Raw genomic sequence first — 16,974 nt, forward strand, 5'->3', positions numbered from 1 at the left:
ACATGCATGCTTCTGATGTTTTACCTTCTACCTGGGTGGACAGGAATAGATGCTGAAAAACCATACCCATATATTATTATGTACAACTGTCATGCGTATATTTAGCTATTTGTTTTCAAATCTAACATATAAGGGAATTAGATGAAATTGGAGGCTTAGCATTGGTGGTTCTGCACATTTAACAAGAATGCCACGGTGCATGGGAGGCTTCAGGCCCAGGAAAGAAGAGAAAGTCTGATTGTGAAGCCTGTGAATTCACAGTCCTGCACGGACAGCTCAGAGTCTTCCTCCAAAGCAGGAGGGTGGAAGCGTGCAGCTCACCATGTGGCCTGGACATCAGCTATTGCTGCTGGATTAACTGAACAGCGCTGTACCAGCTCCTTCTCACTGCCGCTAAAAATGACTATCAAACACAGCTTGCGACAGGAAAGTAAATCACTGCCCTACAGCTGGGGAAGAACAAGGCAGGAGAACACCACAGCCTGATTTTCCTGAGCTGCTGCTGCAATTCAGCCATTATGAAGGTCAGTGGGAAACAGGGACTGTGCCCGAGGAGATGCTGACTGCAGCAAAGACCCAAGTTTGGAACTGCCCAACACTTACAGAAAATAGCTTCCGTAGGACTCTCCCACAGCCACAGGTTGCTTGCAAACCAGAAGAGCTACACTCAAGACTTGCCAATGAGTTCTTCACCAGACACCCAAGATTGAAACACAATTCTCCCTCCCCAGTGCCTCTCAAACAGCGGAGGAGCTCGCTGCTGGAGCCAGATACTCAATTCCCAAAGCTGACTCCAGTGGAGCAGAAACATCAAAGCCACATAGTGTGTGTTATGCAAAAACCTTAAGCCTGTGTGTATTATTTAAAACGTTCTAGTCAGGGGCTGTGCTTAACAACACCGTTATCTCCACAACCGTTCTGCCACAACACCACTTCCCAGCTCTGTTTCCTAAAAGCCTTTCCAACTGCATCAATCCTTTTTGCTCTGTTGCTATCTCAGATCCTGCCATATCACCGCTATCACATTAAGAATACACTTCTCTCATACCACCTGGGGATATCGCATTAAATAACTCCTTTAGCGATCATCCTCCTCCTGCACAAAATATTAGGTCAGAAGTGAATGGAAATGCTGTTGCAGTCATGTAATTGTTATGCAATTAGCGAGTATGATGTAACAGGAGACTACAGAGAGAAAAGCACCTTCTTCCAGGCAGCAGGAGTTCAAGGCAATGTTTGGGGCTCTCAGCGCTGCTCCTGCTCATGCTTTAGGATGACAACAACTAGGCAAAGCCTTCTTATCCCTCGCCTCTTTGCACAGCCTCTGAGGCAGTTTCACCCTGCACACCAAAGCAAGGGAGAGCACAGCAGCACAGCCAGCCCCAGCCAACAGGAGCAATAGAAGCAGCTTTGTTTTTCTAACCACAGGTGATCGACTCATAAACTGCATTGACAGCACCACGAAGAGTGATGGCATTCAGATGCCCTGCCAGAGAAAAGGCTCTGTTTTCCAATTCTACCCATGACTGGCAGGCAAGCACAGGTCAAAAGCAAGTGTATCTTGTATTGTGCCAAACCGCTGCTGGGAAGCCTGATTGCCCCCAGATTTGTCTGGGAGGTTTGTTCAGTCTCAGAGTAAAGCCTCTGGCTGGCACCATGGCAGGCTGAGAGCCAGGGTCCACGGTGGGCTCTGGCAGGAGCTGCCTGTACACTGCCTGAGGAAGGAAAGCAAATGTATTAACCACATGAGTAGTACTTGAGCCTGCACAGCATTTCGGGGAATATTGTAACTTCAGTATATCCAGGAAAATACCAGTGTTCTCCTTCTACTTAAAGCTCATTCACAAACACAATATATAAAATAGTTTGTTCTTATCAAACTGGTGAGAAACATCAATCAAATGTTAAGAAAAAGATTCAAGCTGTACTTCCAATTAGCTCTGGTGAGACAAGAGTCAGTGTGTCTTCACAGGGACGGAAACAAGCACTGCTGAGGCTGACTGTAACCGAAATACAATCCAGACTGAAGAAAAACAGCATGATGGGAATAAATTATCATTCATAAGGGTTATGGAACCAGTGTCCCAAAGCCCAGCAGGTGAGCTCTGTGCTGCAAGTATGGCTAAGGGCTAAGAGGTCTTTGCTAAACCCATCGGGGAAGAGAGCTCGCTACTGGTTTCAGGACAGGCTGCAGGGCAGAGGTGTTTACAGGAGATGGCTTGTCAAACAGAGACAGGCAGATGTGGCAAATGAAGATTAATGAAAATGCAGAGTGGGGGTGGAATAGAGAGAATCAGCAGCTAGAAAGAATTCTTGCAGAAGCACGTCCCAGCCCTGCCATGCCCATAGCACAGGTACCTGCAAAGCAGGGAGCCATTCCTATCCCTCAGCTGCCTCCAGTCCTCTCCCACCCAGCACCCATCCATGCCGCTGCAGTGCTGTACACACAACTCTCCTCTCTCCAGATATCCCTGGTTTAGTGCTGTAACATCAGCAGGTGCCTCTGGCTCCCTAATCGATGTCAGACTTCCCACACAGGAGATGCTGCCGGTGCAGAGCAGCTCAGCACGGTCCAAGGGGTTACAAGGAGAGTTTCCAAGCCATGAAGGACAGTACCCAGGGCTTGACTTGCATCTTCCAGCCTACAGCAATCAGGCACCCAGCTGTTGCTGTGGCTTAGAAATCTGCCCTGGGTCAACAGCAAAAGCTTTTGGAGTAGAAAACAATTTGCTACTAAAGTTTAGGAGGAAAAGGGAAAAAAATCTCCTGCTTCAGGGCTGATGCCAATGCTTCATCATCAGAGATCAGGAAGAAACTCTTGTGGGGGAAAAGGGGCAGGTTACCACACCACTGCTCACTCGTTTCCTGCTCTCCCCTGCAGCTCTACTGCAGAAAACACACTAGCCAAGCATTGTGTACCTTCAACTATTGCCAGGAACGACTCATACAGGCTAAGGAAACAACAACATTTGTAGGTTTTACTTACGCCCCACAACAGACCGGCTGCAATCGATGGCTGAGACCCTGCAGGAAGGAGTAGTGGTCAACAGGATTCTGGTGCTTCCTAGCAAGACAGAAGTGCAAAGCAGCTATTGCTGCTCTCCTAAAGGCTGCTGATGCCCTGATTGCTCCAGAGATCCCTCTGGTATAGCCCAGATGACATGACCACAAGTAGCACCAAAATAAGGGTCCCCCACAACAAAGCCTGCAGTTTCCCTGTGTGCCCACTGCAGCCTTCTTTCCCTGCAGCATCTAATGGGAGAAGAGCAGCAGCAACCGGATTCCACCCCATCACACCAGCACCACAGCACTATAATCACTCGTGCTGTGCCCCAGCTGAAACACTGCTGGCCTTGCAGCTTTCTGAGCCATATAAAGGACTCTTCCTTCTGCATACCTAATCCTCACTGTTCAGGTATTTAAACCAGAGGAACTCCCATGCTAATATTCGCTTTCAACAGAAATTACATCTTTCTCTAAAAGCTTAAATTACAGGTTTGCTGCCTCCAAGTATTAGGAAAAACCCAGAATTAAATCCTTCAACTTTCAGAGTAAAGCCAGGACCTACTGCAGGAAACAGGCTGCTGATGCAACAGGGCAATTTGTAGGGAGCAGCCACTGGGTTCATAGTAGAATGGCTCTCATAAACAGAGATCATCCACAAAGCAAGGCAGTCATGATTAAATATTGCTTTATGCATCACTGGGAACCACAAAGCAAGAGGGTAGGATCACTTACATGCTCATACAAAACCGCCCTAGTTCCTTAGACAAGCACAGGTCAAGGAAGGATGAGAGACACAGGGCTTGAGTTGGTTTAAGTTCGAAAACCAAAACACTGCAGAACTGACTCAGCTCTCAACACATCACTGAAAACATTATGGGTTTGATTTTAAAGAAGTCCTCCAAGACAGGATGGAGGCACGAAATTTGTTTCGAAAACTTGATTTATGAGGACCAGTGCAGTCCTTGCTGCTCCCTTTTTGCTACAAAGATGCCTTACTCGGGAATATTTATTATCCTCTCCTCACTCTGCCATTAAGGCCTGAGATGAAGAACAAATGCAAGATAAGCTCTTTATATCTTTAAGAGGAAGAACAAACGCAAGATCTGCATTTAAAAAACACAGATCAAACGATTTTCTATGTCCTGAAAAGAATTCAAAATATCTAGACATAAGATGGACAGAATTAGCCTCAAATGTATTCATTTCAACAAGTTGAACCCCTGAATTACGGGGAAGAGACTGAGGTCTGCTCCTCCTCTGTAAACTTTCCACAGCATCACCTTACCCTCCCTGCGACTCTGACATCCTTTATCCCACCTGTGATATTTATATCTGGTTGCAGGGGATTGTAATCTGGGTCAGCACTAGCCTGGACAGCCACTGCCAGCCCTCAGCAAGAGCTGCTGGAAATCCAAGCAGCTCTGCAGAGCTCCAGCTCTGTGCCTTTGGAGAACTGGCTGGTCATGAGGAGAAAGCAAGGAGGAGAATGGGAAAGGTTTTCATCTATCTGGGAATTTGTAGTGCAAGCAGAGCCACCCTGAGGTCATGGGAGTGCGGGACACTCTCTCCTTCCACAATGGGCATGCAGGGGTCACAGAGGTTCCTCTACTTAAGGAGGGCCTGTACAACTTCAAGAAGTGAGTTTGCATAAGACATCCACCCCAGGGGCATCAGAGCTTCAAGTACTAATAAGGTTACTGCAGGTACAGAAGGTACTTCTGTTGTTTAGATTGGTGATGTGACAGAGGAAAGGCAAGCAAGCAACAGCAAAACAGCCTGCTAGGCAGCACCGGAGACCTGCTCATCCAGACACAGAGTTGGGGGAATAAAACCTTCCCATCTCAGCAATCCTATGGGATTCCAGGAGAAAAGAAGCATAAGGCCGAGAGAACAAAACTGGCAGTGTAGAAGTCCCACCATGAATCAAAGCCTCTTTCCTTAGTGAAAAAATCTCTCAAAACCAGTCCTGTCCAGCCCAGTTCATAACAGCAACATTTCCCATTGGCAAGCCCTTCCCCAAGGAACACTCTTCCATTCCCACCCAGCCTGCCAGAAGGTCCTTACCTGACACGCATTGTACAGAAGCTGATGCTCAAATTTCTTGATCCCCAAAATGTTCTGGAACATCTCGTAGAGCTGCTCCTTGCTGAGGATGAGCTCCGAGGCAGCGCTCGCAGTCATCCTGGCCTGCTGCTTGCGGGGATCCTCTTCGCCACGGTAAATAGCATCAAACTTTGCCATCCAGGAGCTCAGCACCGTCTCCTTGCTGAGGCCATCGATTTCTGGCAGGCTCCGCACCCTCTTCTCAATGTGTTTCTTGAAGACCTCCCGGGAGTCATTCGCTGAGCACCCTCCGCTCTGCACCATCCTAGCAACGCGATCGCTCTTCAGGAATACCTACAAGAAAAGGGTGACTTCAAATGGTGTCAGTTAAAACACTAATAAATCCCCCTTAAGTACCATAAAGGGTGGTGTCACTGCTGGGAAGCCTGGCTGCCAGCATGCTTTCCATTTCCTCACTCAACAACCGCGTGTTGCCATGGACAGAGGTTTCAGCTGTACTCTGGGAAGTGTAATGAAATCAGGTGAAGCTTCTGCTTTGTGTCCGCTAAAATGGAACATCTTGATGCAATTAGGACTTCAGATGTTGTGGTTGCACCTCACCAGATACATTAATGCCCTTTGGGAAAGCAGGATTATATTTTCCTCTAGCAAAGGTTTTAATAAGAAAGTTATTGCACAACTGCATTCACCTAACCAAGTTCTGCCCCGTTACAGGGAGCCCAGTCATCCTATTCAGGTGAACAGCACTGTATCTATCTGAATAGCATCCCATCCATCTGGGAAACCTCTGACCACTGCAAGGACCAGGCCTACATTAAGCTACTACACCAGAGATCTCTGCAGTGTCACAAGATGGCACTGCATTAATTATTGTTACCTTCAGTTAAATAACATCTATGTCCCCACTTCTTCCATACGCTAGTGTTTTCAACCTGGGCAACCAGCACTGCATGAGCACTGTTAAAACACCCTGGGAAGGGTCAAGAATGAGTAGCCTGATCTTTACAAACTGATGGGTAAACATCAAAGCAACTCAGATCACCAAAAGCTGGCATGGCCACAGGTGGATGAGGTCAAATCCCTTCTTCCTCCAGCTCTGCTGCTATAGCACAGCATGGCTCAGCATGGCCTGAGGCTGCCTGGGAAGGCTCTGCAGAGAGAGTACATGCAAGGTGCAGGATGTTGACAGCAGGAGGGAGGCAGACGGTGTTTGATGAAGATGCTCTTCCCACTGCAAGAGCACCAGAAGGGTCAAAACCTAACAGGTACCTGCAGACCAGGCGATGCCATGAGAGCAACACAGAGCTGAAGGGCAAGAGAGGGAGAGGGGTATATTGTGTTGGCTCTCATCTCCTGAGCCCTGAACACAGGAGAGCAATCAATGCCCAGTAAGAATTACTGTTGTCGAGAACCAATGAATGCAGCAGGCTGGGAAGAAGCTGTGCCAGCACAGGGGTGTATCTGTCAGCTCTCAATAATTAAAGAGCTTGAAGATGACCTAAGGACATGGTAATTTTTTCACACCACTCGGAAACGTGGCATTCCATGTTCCCAGACACTTGATGGCACAGGCATCTGTTGGCAGTGGTAGTGGGTTTTGCTCCAGCCCCAAAATGCTGCTGCTGAAGAACTGGGCTGTTTCCTTTCAACATCACCATGCTGGGGAGCAATCCCTGCAGACAGGATAGCCAAGATGCCACCAGCAGCCTCTTTATTCCACGATGAAATGATATCAGAATGCATGTTGTTTCCTTAGAGTTTAAATGGCATTTATAACGCAGTATGTGCAGGTGAGAGCTATCACTTTTAAGTAACAGGTGAGAGCTATCAAAATCCTAGCTCCCGACACAGCCAAGGAAATCCCCAGCACAATGACTGCGAGAAGCGGTGGGAGGTCATGGAGAATGGCCACACTGCAGCATCCTCAGCTCTTGCTTTTCCCTCTCTAATCATCCAGATGCCTTTACAACAGCTCAAATGACTTCTCATAACAGCCGCTGGTGCTGGCAGGTATCTGCAGTCCTCACCCCCATCAGAGGGTAGGCAGCACTGCAAGCAGAGGGACCTGACTCCCCATCTCCCCTCAGCCCTGGGTGCAGAGCTGCAGCCAGCAGAGGAAAGGATGGCTGGGGCTGGCAGGGAGCAGGCAGGCGCGAAGGAGAGCCAGCCAGACACAAGGCAGGAGGAAAAGACCGTGAAATAGGAAGATAAAAAAAGATAAAAGAGGTGTTTTGTCCTGCAGAGAGAGCTGCTTTCTTTAGAAAATACCCAGAGCATCGCCAGGCTGTCAGACTGCCTCGCAGCACTACCAGGAGTCAGGAACCGCTGAAGCAAAACCCTGGCAGGGGTGCATACACCAGCACACATACACAGGAAAGCTGACCTCTGAGCTGGGTCAGGCATCTCCTGCCACATCCACAGAGGACCCCCCAGCTCTATCTGCCCACAGCAGAGTGAATGTGGGTCTAACCAACCACTTCCATAATACCCACCGGAGGGGCTGATGCATAAAGTGCTGGCTGACAGATATTTTACTCATTGGAAGTAAAAGGACATTAGAAAAGCTCTTCTGGAGTGTCTCTTAGAGTGTGCTGGACCTGTCTCACACACACAGGTCTGCAGCATTCCTGCAGGCACAGCAGTGCTTTGTACACCAGCAGCAGAGCCTGCTCAGATCACTCAAGCTTTTAACCTTTACTGTTATAAGACTGGCAACCACATGCTCAACCCCTGACAGCTGATTTAACAGGAGAAACACATACAAACACATTCAGGGTAACAGCAAATGCATTCCTGACCTACAATGTCATCTCCAGAAAACAAAGAGCACCCAAACACAACAAACAAAAACCACCAAAATCCAAATATCCCCCAGGCAATGAACCTATTCTGCACTGCCTTTGGACCTCTTAGCAACACCAGCCATGTCCTCCACAGAGATGGCCAGTTTCAGCTGAGCAAAACCCCCAGTTTTACTATTTTCCAAGCTATCAGGCAGCTTTACAAATCACTACCCAAATGCCACATTCTAGACCGTGTCCATCCAACAGACAGTAAATTGCACAAAACTGAGATTTGTAGGAGCTGAGATAAGCAGGATCTGCTGTGATTGCACCATGGCTCAATCAAGGGTGGGCACCTCCCTGCAGGGAAGGGAGGAAGGAGAAGACCATCAGCAGAGAACACTGCTCAGGCTCTGAGAGGTGGCAGAGGCTTTGCCTGGTGCCAGTGCACATGATGCTGATGAAGAGACACGTGGCCATGCTACAGCTGCACAGAAGCTGAAAGTACATGGCTGGAAATTAAATGAGACCAACAGTTAAAAAGGAAGAAAAGGAAGGACACGGAGTGATGCATTACACTTTTTGTGGCCGGCTTATATAGGCCAGAGCCAGTGGAATGTCCAGTTGAACCAAAGACACAGGGTATGCAGACATCTAGTGCTGATCAACTGCTCTTTGTAAGGGATCAGTTCGGGTAATTATACAGCGCAGGACTTCTAGACCTAATCTAGAAGTCTTTCAGCCAAACCCATCCATGAAACAGGGATGTATTTTGCCTCTTTTTAAGCAGTTCCCTTTTCCTGACCAATAGTCCTGTCGGAACAGATTACACTCTTTTACATCCTAAAATGCAGCTCAGGTCATCTTGAAAGCTTTCCCTGACAGCATCTGCTTGGTGAAGCTGTGATAAACCGATAATCCCTTGGCAATTTCTTTCCTGATAAGAGATGTAAATTACTCTCAGCTTCCTTCCTGTGGAGAGAATGATGGAGGAGTAACTACTAAGCTTGTGTAATAGAGTTAATCCAGAGATAATTTGTGCTTTCCTTACACAGAAGCAGCTGCTGCCAATTTTTATAGAGTTAAAATTCTCTTCAGTTTTAGTATCTGATTTTGATCCCCTCTTAGATTCCACTTCCAGAGAAATATTTTATGTAGGCAATTCAAAATCCTCACCTTTTATGACAGAATAGCTCTAGGGAGAAAGAGAAATGGTTTGCAGAAAGGCTAGCAAAAAAATAAGCGACACTCATATAAATCACAAGCACTGATTTCCTTCAAAAACAGAAGCTCTTTTCCTCTGAGAAAGGGTATGAAAAGCAGCATTAAGGGCTGCATACAAAGAGGTGCAAAAAGACAGACATGCATAATTATTCTTTTGCACAAGTATGAATGATGCTTCACATTCTTTGGCATTGTTTAGTTTTGTAGATGCGCATCCTCCTCCTTTCCCCTTTGCTTTGCAGCACTTGTCATCTAAAGTGGAAAGACAAGACTCTGGCTGAAAATCCCAAAGTCAGTCAGATACAACATAAAAGCTTCACCAGGAACTGAATGTGCTGCTCAGTTTTCTCTTGGTATTTTTCACAGGGAGCATGTGATGCTGATTTTATATCGTGCCGCCTTCTCTAGTTTAAAAGTACACTGCTTAAAAGTACCAGGAAGATATTTTTCATCTTACACAAGAAGGGTCATCTTCCCCATAATCAAGCTATAGGATACACCACAGTGTAGGGTTTGCCATGTTTGCTCTATGGTTGCATGCTCAAACCCTGAACCTCACAAACCTTTTGATGTACCAGACATAAGAAGCCTTCTGCTTCCTCTGTTTCGTGCTATTTGATAAAGGGCAAGCCATTATTTCAGAACTTAACCCCGTCTGTGAACGGGGTGAGAACAGGGATTCGTACGTATGCTGTATTGTCTCTTCTTACCTCATAGTAGCTCTGGACAGCATTTATAAATGCTTCATCTGCCACAATCTGGGTTTCTCCATTGAGAAAGGCCTGGAAACGATCTTTGATGGTCTGAAGCTGCTGCTTGCTTATCTGCAAAACATGTCAAAAGGAGAAAATTAGTCAAGAAAGGTTTAAGTAGGAAGAAAAAAACCCGCAACCCAAACACTAATTTTCCTGTACTATCTTATGGGGATGATTATGAAGTACATTTCCACTCTCCTTTGGAGACAGCAGCAACACCTTCTGGATCAGCCACGTGCGGGTGCACACACACATGCGTTCTTCACCCTGGCACGTTCATGTAAGCATCATGAACGCCTGAAGTCATGCTGAACATCATTTCTAAGCATTTCTGCCACCACAAAAACACATAAAGGACTTCTACCACTTCAGCTATACCTAAGTCGAAAGCAGGCTGCTTGGGAGAGACTGCTCCAGCGTAATCTCTTCCCCATTTAGCCTCTCCTCCCCTTCAGAAGATGAGGTTTCACCACTGAATCTTTCAAGCTGGCTGTTGAAGACAGCACTCCGCAGCACTCCAGGGCCTTGGTCTTCCCTTGTTTGTTTTTCCTTTCTTTCTTTCTTTTGGCTTCCCACATATAAAGTCAGGACCAGTGGTGAGAGAATTTAATGGTGAGAGAATTTATCCTAGCAAGGACTTTTCCTGTCATCTCCTTTGAAACTCAAAACAGTTTCTGTCCAGCATACAGCTGGTGCAACTTACAAGACAGCTCTACCTTGTCACAATGGCATCAACAGAAATTAATAAGGGTTTATTCCAGCCTTGCCATTATTTTGCCTAGTTTCTCTGTCAGTTTAAAACCAGACATAGCTAAAAAACCCCCCTCTTTAGCATGTAACACAAAGTCACAGCAAGCACATAAGTCACGTACCAGCAACCCCAGTACAGCATCTTACGATGCAGATAACACTCTGAAGGCCTGTAGGGATTTGAACATAGTTGTGCCTGGTTTGCAGTGGGGCTACGTTAGGTTTGAGGCTAAGAATTAATTTAGCCAAAAGAGAAGGAAGCAAACAAGATGTATGTACAACAACTTCAAACTTAGAGGCAAAAGACAGCAGTAAGAATAGGACAACTATTTGCTAATGACCAAAAGGTCTAGAGAAGAGTGCTTTTTTCTTGTGTGCCAGCAGAAGAAACCAGCCCATTAAAATGGAAAAGAAAGATAAAATTAATGGCTCTAAGTGTCTAAATGGCTTTGAATAAAGTACTGAAAGCTATGGAGACTCAAACGACTAGAGCATAATGAAGCCTGGTAAACTCAGCTAGTGATAAAAAGCAGGAGAGGGACCAATTGGAGAATGCAACGATAAATATCACTAGATCTAGATGATGTGCCATGCGGGTTGTTTAGGTACTGCAGTAACAAACATCATGAATACTGATAATTAATTCTGCAACACAACACTGAGGAGAGCTAGTGAGCAATGGCAATTTGATGTGATAATCTGGGATTAGTTTATCCTGGTGCTTATGGAGAGGTGTTCATCAAAGTGGCATAAAGCAAGACTCAACATGCTCTGCTTCAGAAAAGCAGGAACAGCCTTCACCACCCTGACAGTCCCAAAACAGCAGCACAGACTTCACAGGGTCTGACACACGCAACAAGGTTCAGCATCACAGGGCTGGAGCAAGGACCATCCCTTTAGCCTGATCCACCTCAGCCTTGGGAACCACCTGCAATGAGCCCTGTGGAAAAGCACTGCTGAAAGCTCCTTGTTTTAATGCTGTCAGGATCTAATTGTTGGCTCTAAGAATCCATCTGCCACCTCAGGCAACTAAAACTTCTGGTATTTGCCAATAGCACCCTAGACATCATGAGCCCTTGGGCAACGCACACAGCATCAGGTGTAAAGCAGGCTCCAAGCCTATCTGAGCTGCTGGAATTTAAAAGAAAACTGGGTCAGCAATAAGAGGAGGCAGAAGACAATATAGGGATGGAGTGGGAAACACCTGTGGAAGGTGCTAATCTATTTTTATTAAGCATTTAATTATCTGGAGGAAAGGAAAAGCAAGATGTTAATTAAATGTATTGATGATTTTGTATTGGTAACCATTGTGAATGCCAGGCAGGCACAACAGGGCGACAGAGGCCATAAGAAACAAAGAAAAGAAACAGGAAAACTACAGGTAACATTGAAATCAGGGTGTTAAGGCACAAGGAAAGACATACTAAGGGCACAGATACTGTGAGCCAAGAGGCTTTTCATTTGGGATTTTAAAATGCATGGCAGTTTTATCATTATTACTGTCCAAGTTATTTCTTAGGACAATCTCCAGAAGTCCTTGCTTATTCAATTCGCATAATGTCATCTAGAAGCAATATTTTATGCTCCTTCCTCAATATTGAACAGGCTATCTTCAAAATGAATGATGCTCCTTGAAATTCCTAGAAACTCCCAACACACAGCTCACATGTGAGCTCCTGAGGGCTGTGGAAATGAATCATCGGATTTGTCTTGATTGGAGTGGCAGTTGCCTCCTCCTCATATCCATGCTTTATGCAAGTATTTAACTTGTCCAGGGAAAAGGAGATCCTCTGTGACCACATCAGGCTGCAGCATAGCCCAGTTCTCTGCTTAACAGCACCTTCAGTCTTCCATCACCACCAGACTGTGAAACAGCACTGCTGTACTGATCTGTGTCTGTGCCACTGTCATGGATGTGTTATCAAGCAAGCAGTCAATCTGAGCCAGAATTAAACTATTTTCACATTAAATTTAGCTTCTGCAGCATAGCAGCAGGTGCCCTGTGCAGAAAGTCAGCATCAGCAGAGAGGACCAGACCTGCAGGTCAATAAAATCTGCCCCAAGTGCTCCACACCTCCCATTTTATGCCTTTTCTCCTCCCCATCAAGTCCCAAGAGCATCGCTGCCGAGCCCCAGAAGTGCCCCTTGCACACCAGGAGGCAGCACATTCCTGGTGGAGGCAGGACCAGGGCAGGGTAGCAGCCTCAGCTCCAATGCCACACTCCAAAGCCTTCAAGCAGGGGCAGGCAATGTCACCAACCCATCTGTAGGCTTAAAAGAGTACACGTTCTGAACCCTAACCTGGAAGCTTAAGTGCTTCAAAGGCAGGGGTGTTATTTTAGCTCTTGCTATTAGAGGCATGAGTAATCAGCTAGAAATCCACATGAAGCAAGCCAACAGCTTCCGCAGATCCACTAAGGCACCAATACAAACCATACCTCAGTTACCTTCCGTAGTGTGCTTACAAATAGCGGAAAACAACCGAATTACTTCCCCTTCAAAGCACATCAGAACAACATGACAGCCCTTGCACCAGCTACGGCAGGAGGTGAAACCCTGGTGGGGGCGAGGCTGGTGGAGGGCAGAGCCCTGATGGAAACACAAATCCAGATGCAAGGAGGGAAGGAGAGAACTGGGAGTAAGCAGCAGCACTCTGGGGGATGGAAGAGGTTTGCTCTGCTTACCTTCCCTCAACCCTTTTCCCCTCACTGCTTTCAGTGTGTGACAGCCGTTAAGGAAATAATCATTACTGCATCTGAGAGGCTGCAGAACACCCTGCTCGCATACAGGAGCTGTGGACCCAAGCGACCTCTCCCAAGTTCATACTGTGGGGTGCTTATGTTTATTCACAGCCTTTATCTGTCTGAAGCGAGTACTGAAGTTGCCAGATATACACATGCAGATCAAAAAAGGTAATCTGAGGCAGTGATGAAGAATTCCCGACACAGATATCTGGCAGGGCACCCACGGAGCTTTGGGCTGGCATCCCTAGAAGACTGTATGCCTTTTTATAAGAAGCTTGGCAGAGGTCTTCTCCATACTGGACTAAACTATGGGAAAGAGCTGACCAGTGACCAGATCTGGGCATACCAGTGATTCCTACCTTCTCAGTCTAACTTTTTAAAGAGAAGCTTCATGCCCAGCACAATGTAGTGACCTCAGAAACAGGGTGGAACATCTCTGCCATGTGCCATGGTCATAAACAAATCACAGAGGCAATTTCTTGCATTTGCTTGATGCAGATCTCAGCAAACAGCACACCAGCCTCCTCGGGACAAATGCTCACCAGCAGCTTGCTCACTCTGTGTTATTTTTGCACATATTCCATCTGACTTGGAGCCGAACATAAACCTGAACACACAGCACTATGGCACCTTCTCCAGCAAACAGCTGGCTCCATCTCTGTGCATCAACTCCAGGCTCCTTCGCCTACAGCATAAGCATTCCAAAGAGAAGCTGTCTGCTGCAGAGAAGCTCTCTGGAAAAAGTTATACACAGCAGCGTGCCTCACTAATCCCTCCTCTCTCCAAAATGCTTTGTTCTATCTGAGCACAGCATGGCCATCTAGCTCACCACTTAGGTACATTTCACAATAGTACCATGTTGGCTGGATCTGGGTTTTGTCCCACACGCTGGGACAAGCTCAAAGCAGAGCCTCAGATTTACACACTTTGGACTTTGAAGAATTAGAACAACTTCTACAGATTTTGACTCTTTTACGTGGAACTTTCACATCTGCAAGTTCAATTTACACAAGAAAACAAGACCATTTGCACTCATAGGACAGCTGAATTTCAAAGCTTTGTATGACGTATATCAACAGTAACAGAAGCCCAAGAGCCACAGATGACGTGCCTTGAAAGATAGTAGAAAGGGGAGTTTCAAGAGACTTCATATGAATTCTTGCATAATGTCACAGTGCAGGTGGTCCAGCACTGAGACATGGAGCCAGAGAGGCTGCGGCAGGGGAATTGGGCCAGAGACCTCCACAAGTCCCTCGCAACCTACAGCATGCTGTGACAGTACCATGTCTACAGAAGATTTTCAAGGACAGGCCAGCCCAGACTGTAGATTGCCAAATCTTTCAGGGCTAACTGCTGATTTGTCAGTGGCAGGCTACAGAATAACCCATCCACAGTTGCACGTGTACTCAAACCAGCTAACAAAGCCACATCCATCCATGTGACAGCTCCTGGAACAGCAGTCAGATTTGAACTCTGCAGATTTTCAAGTGAGGTTACAAAAGGTTTCAAAGTGAAAGGTATCCCTGTGGGAGAGAGGTGATTCTGAACGCCTGAGCACACTGAACGCCTCTGAGCAAGGACTGGGTATTTTGGTCCGCTGATGCCTCACATCGCCCTTGCACATACCACTGGAAGAGTCTGCCCTGTCAGCAGGGCATGAGGATGTATGGCACTGCTCCCTGATGGCTCAGCCCATCAGTATCACTCGTATCCCAAAGGAATCTGTTCAGCTGGCAACTGCAGGTAATTCCCAGGGGAAGCACCTCTGCCTTTTGTCTAGAGAAACCAGCTTACAGCACATGAACAAGAGCAGCACAGAGCTCTTGCTCCTCAGGGCACCTGCTGTTTGGGTACCACTGCAAGGAGGAATATTTAACAGCTCACTGTGCCGCTGCTCTGGGATCCGTTTCATAACAGCTAATAAATATTTTATTACACCTCAGCACCAGGTGATTTAGGAAAAAGCTAAACCAACTGAAGAAGCATCCCTCATCATCACCGCTTCCACAGTCAGAAACCAGACACAACATGAACAGCATGGAAGAGCCAGAAGGATGTGCAGAGAGCTGAAGCTGGTCTCAAGGGAGAGGTGAGACGCTCCAGCAATAGGCATGAGAGTATTAAAACCCCATCAGGCTATTTTGCACTGGGAAAACACATCAGATTCTTCCTGTGCTCATGCTGCTTTCACCCCCCAACAGGAGAGAGGACCACACGGGGGGTGACTCACACCCCAGTATTTGGGTGTGCCCGCTCTCCTGGGTAGACATGGCTCCTCCACAGCTTTTCACTGTTAACATAAGCAACCAGTATTAGCTGCCAGTCTCAGAGGACTTTTCCCAGCTGCCTAACACTGTATTTTCTGGTTGTTTCAGAGAAGCTTAATATTTGATACCAGCGAGAGCTCCTTGTGCTTTGGTTTCTGACAGCCACAATACATCTTTCCAGGGGTGCCGAGCCAGCACATCCTTTTCCTTACAGTCCGACCAGATGTGGAGTGCTGTGTGCACACCCACTGATCTGACCCTGTCTATACAATTCCCTCTTTGTGGGTACTTGATTTGTTGCCTTCTGCCTCTGTCTGTGATTTACAGACCCTGGTGTATCCACGCTGCCTGCCCTCTTCTCCAGCCATGCTCATCCTTTGTGGATGGCAAACAAGAAAAGCACTGGTCACATCCCCAGCCACCAATCCTGCTGCCACATTCTCCTCTCTCAGAAGAGTTGATTTGTTGCAGAGAGAATGACTTCTACCATCACCATGCCTGGGTTTACACACGAGGCAGTGAAAGGCACGCACAGCCCCTTCTGCCTGCAGCAGCTTGTGCCCTGCCTGCTCAGCCCACCTGGGATGTTGGGGATGGGTCGGAGCATACAGACCCTCCAAGGAGCAAAACTCCTACGTACCCACCTGCACCACACTCAGAAATCAGGCTGGGTTTTGGGCACAAGCAACACAAACAGCCCCCAGGTCCTTACACACCAGCCCAGCACTGATTTGCAGCTCAGAGGCAAACCAACCTCCCACTCGAGCAGCCTGAAAACACAAGAATAATATTTCCTGACCTAATGGTAAATGTCTGCTTCAGCAACAGGACTGAAGGGGTGAGAAAACCCACCAGAGCTGCCTGCAGAGGAAGGACGGAAGCCCTCTCCTCTGCCCAGCTGCACCCAGCCAGTGCCCTATCACAGCATCAGCTCTGGTCCTTGCCAGAACCTCTCACTACCTCTGCTATTAGAAGCAAATCCAGCAGGGTTGCAGCACGAACATTGAGTGTAAATGATTCTGGCACTTGCTGGTATACTTCTTCTCTAAAGAGGCTCAAGTATTGCTGGATAAGTAATAGGAAGGTAACAGATCAATGCCTTTGGTTAGGCCAGTTGCAGGTACAGAACCTCTAGATCAAGCACAGCAGATCTTTCCTTTTCACCACCCCAGTAGCAGGTTTATCAAAGAGACAAAGCACAGGCTCCAAGTCACTCTTTGAAACATGTGGATCCTCTTATGTCCTCTCAGACCCTGAGTGCACTTCCTCTCCAGGATGCTCTCTGCCAGCTAGGCACAGCTTGACATACATAAAAGGCCTAAAACTTTATTATGGCTGCTCCTCCTTTCTGAAACACAGTGATGCACAGTGCCAAAAGAGG

General features: G+C 47.0%; 1 protein-coding gene across 7 annotated transcripts in view; it reads right to left on the bottom strand.

Annotated features, from left to right (window-relative positions):
• CADPS (calcium dependent secretion activator) overlaps positions 1-16,974 on the bottom strand; it is a 211,260-nt gene that overhangs the window by 161,716 nt on the left and 32,570 nt on the right. For all 7 annotated transcript variants that reach the window (XM_062630216.1, XM_062630214.1, XM_062630213.1 and 4 more), the window contains exons 2-3: positions 9,788-9,901; positions 5,071-5,403 (exon numbers count right to left, since the gene is read on the bottom strand). In XM_062630216.1, coding sequence (XP_062486200.1) covers positions 5,071-5,403; positions 9,788-9,901 — 447 coding nt within the window. The remainder of the gene's footprint in view (positions 1-5,070; positions 5,404-9,787; positions 9,902-16,974) is intronic.

This window comes from Pezoporus occidentalis, unplaced genomic scaffold, assembly GCF_034315485.1.
Source record: "Pezoporus occidentalis ecotype Australia unplaced genomic scaffold, CSIRO_AGI_Poc_V1 ctg35, whole genome shotgun sequence".
Taxonomy (NCBI): domain Eukaryota; kingdom Metazoa; phylum Chordata; class Aves; order Psittaciformes; family Psittacidae; genus Pezoporus; species Pezoporus occidentalis.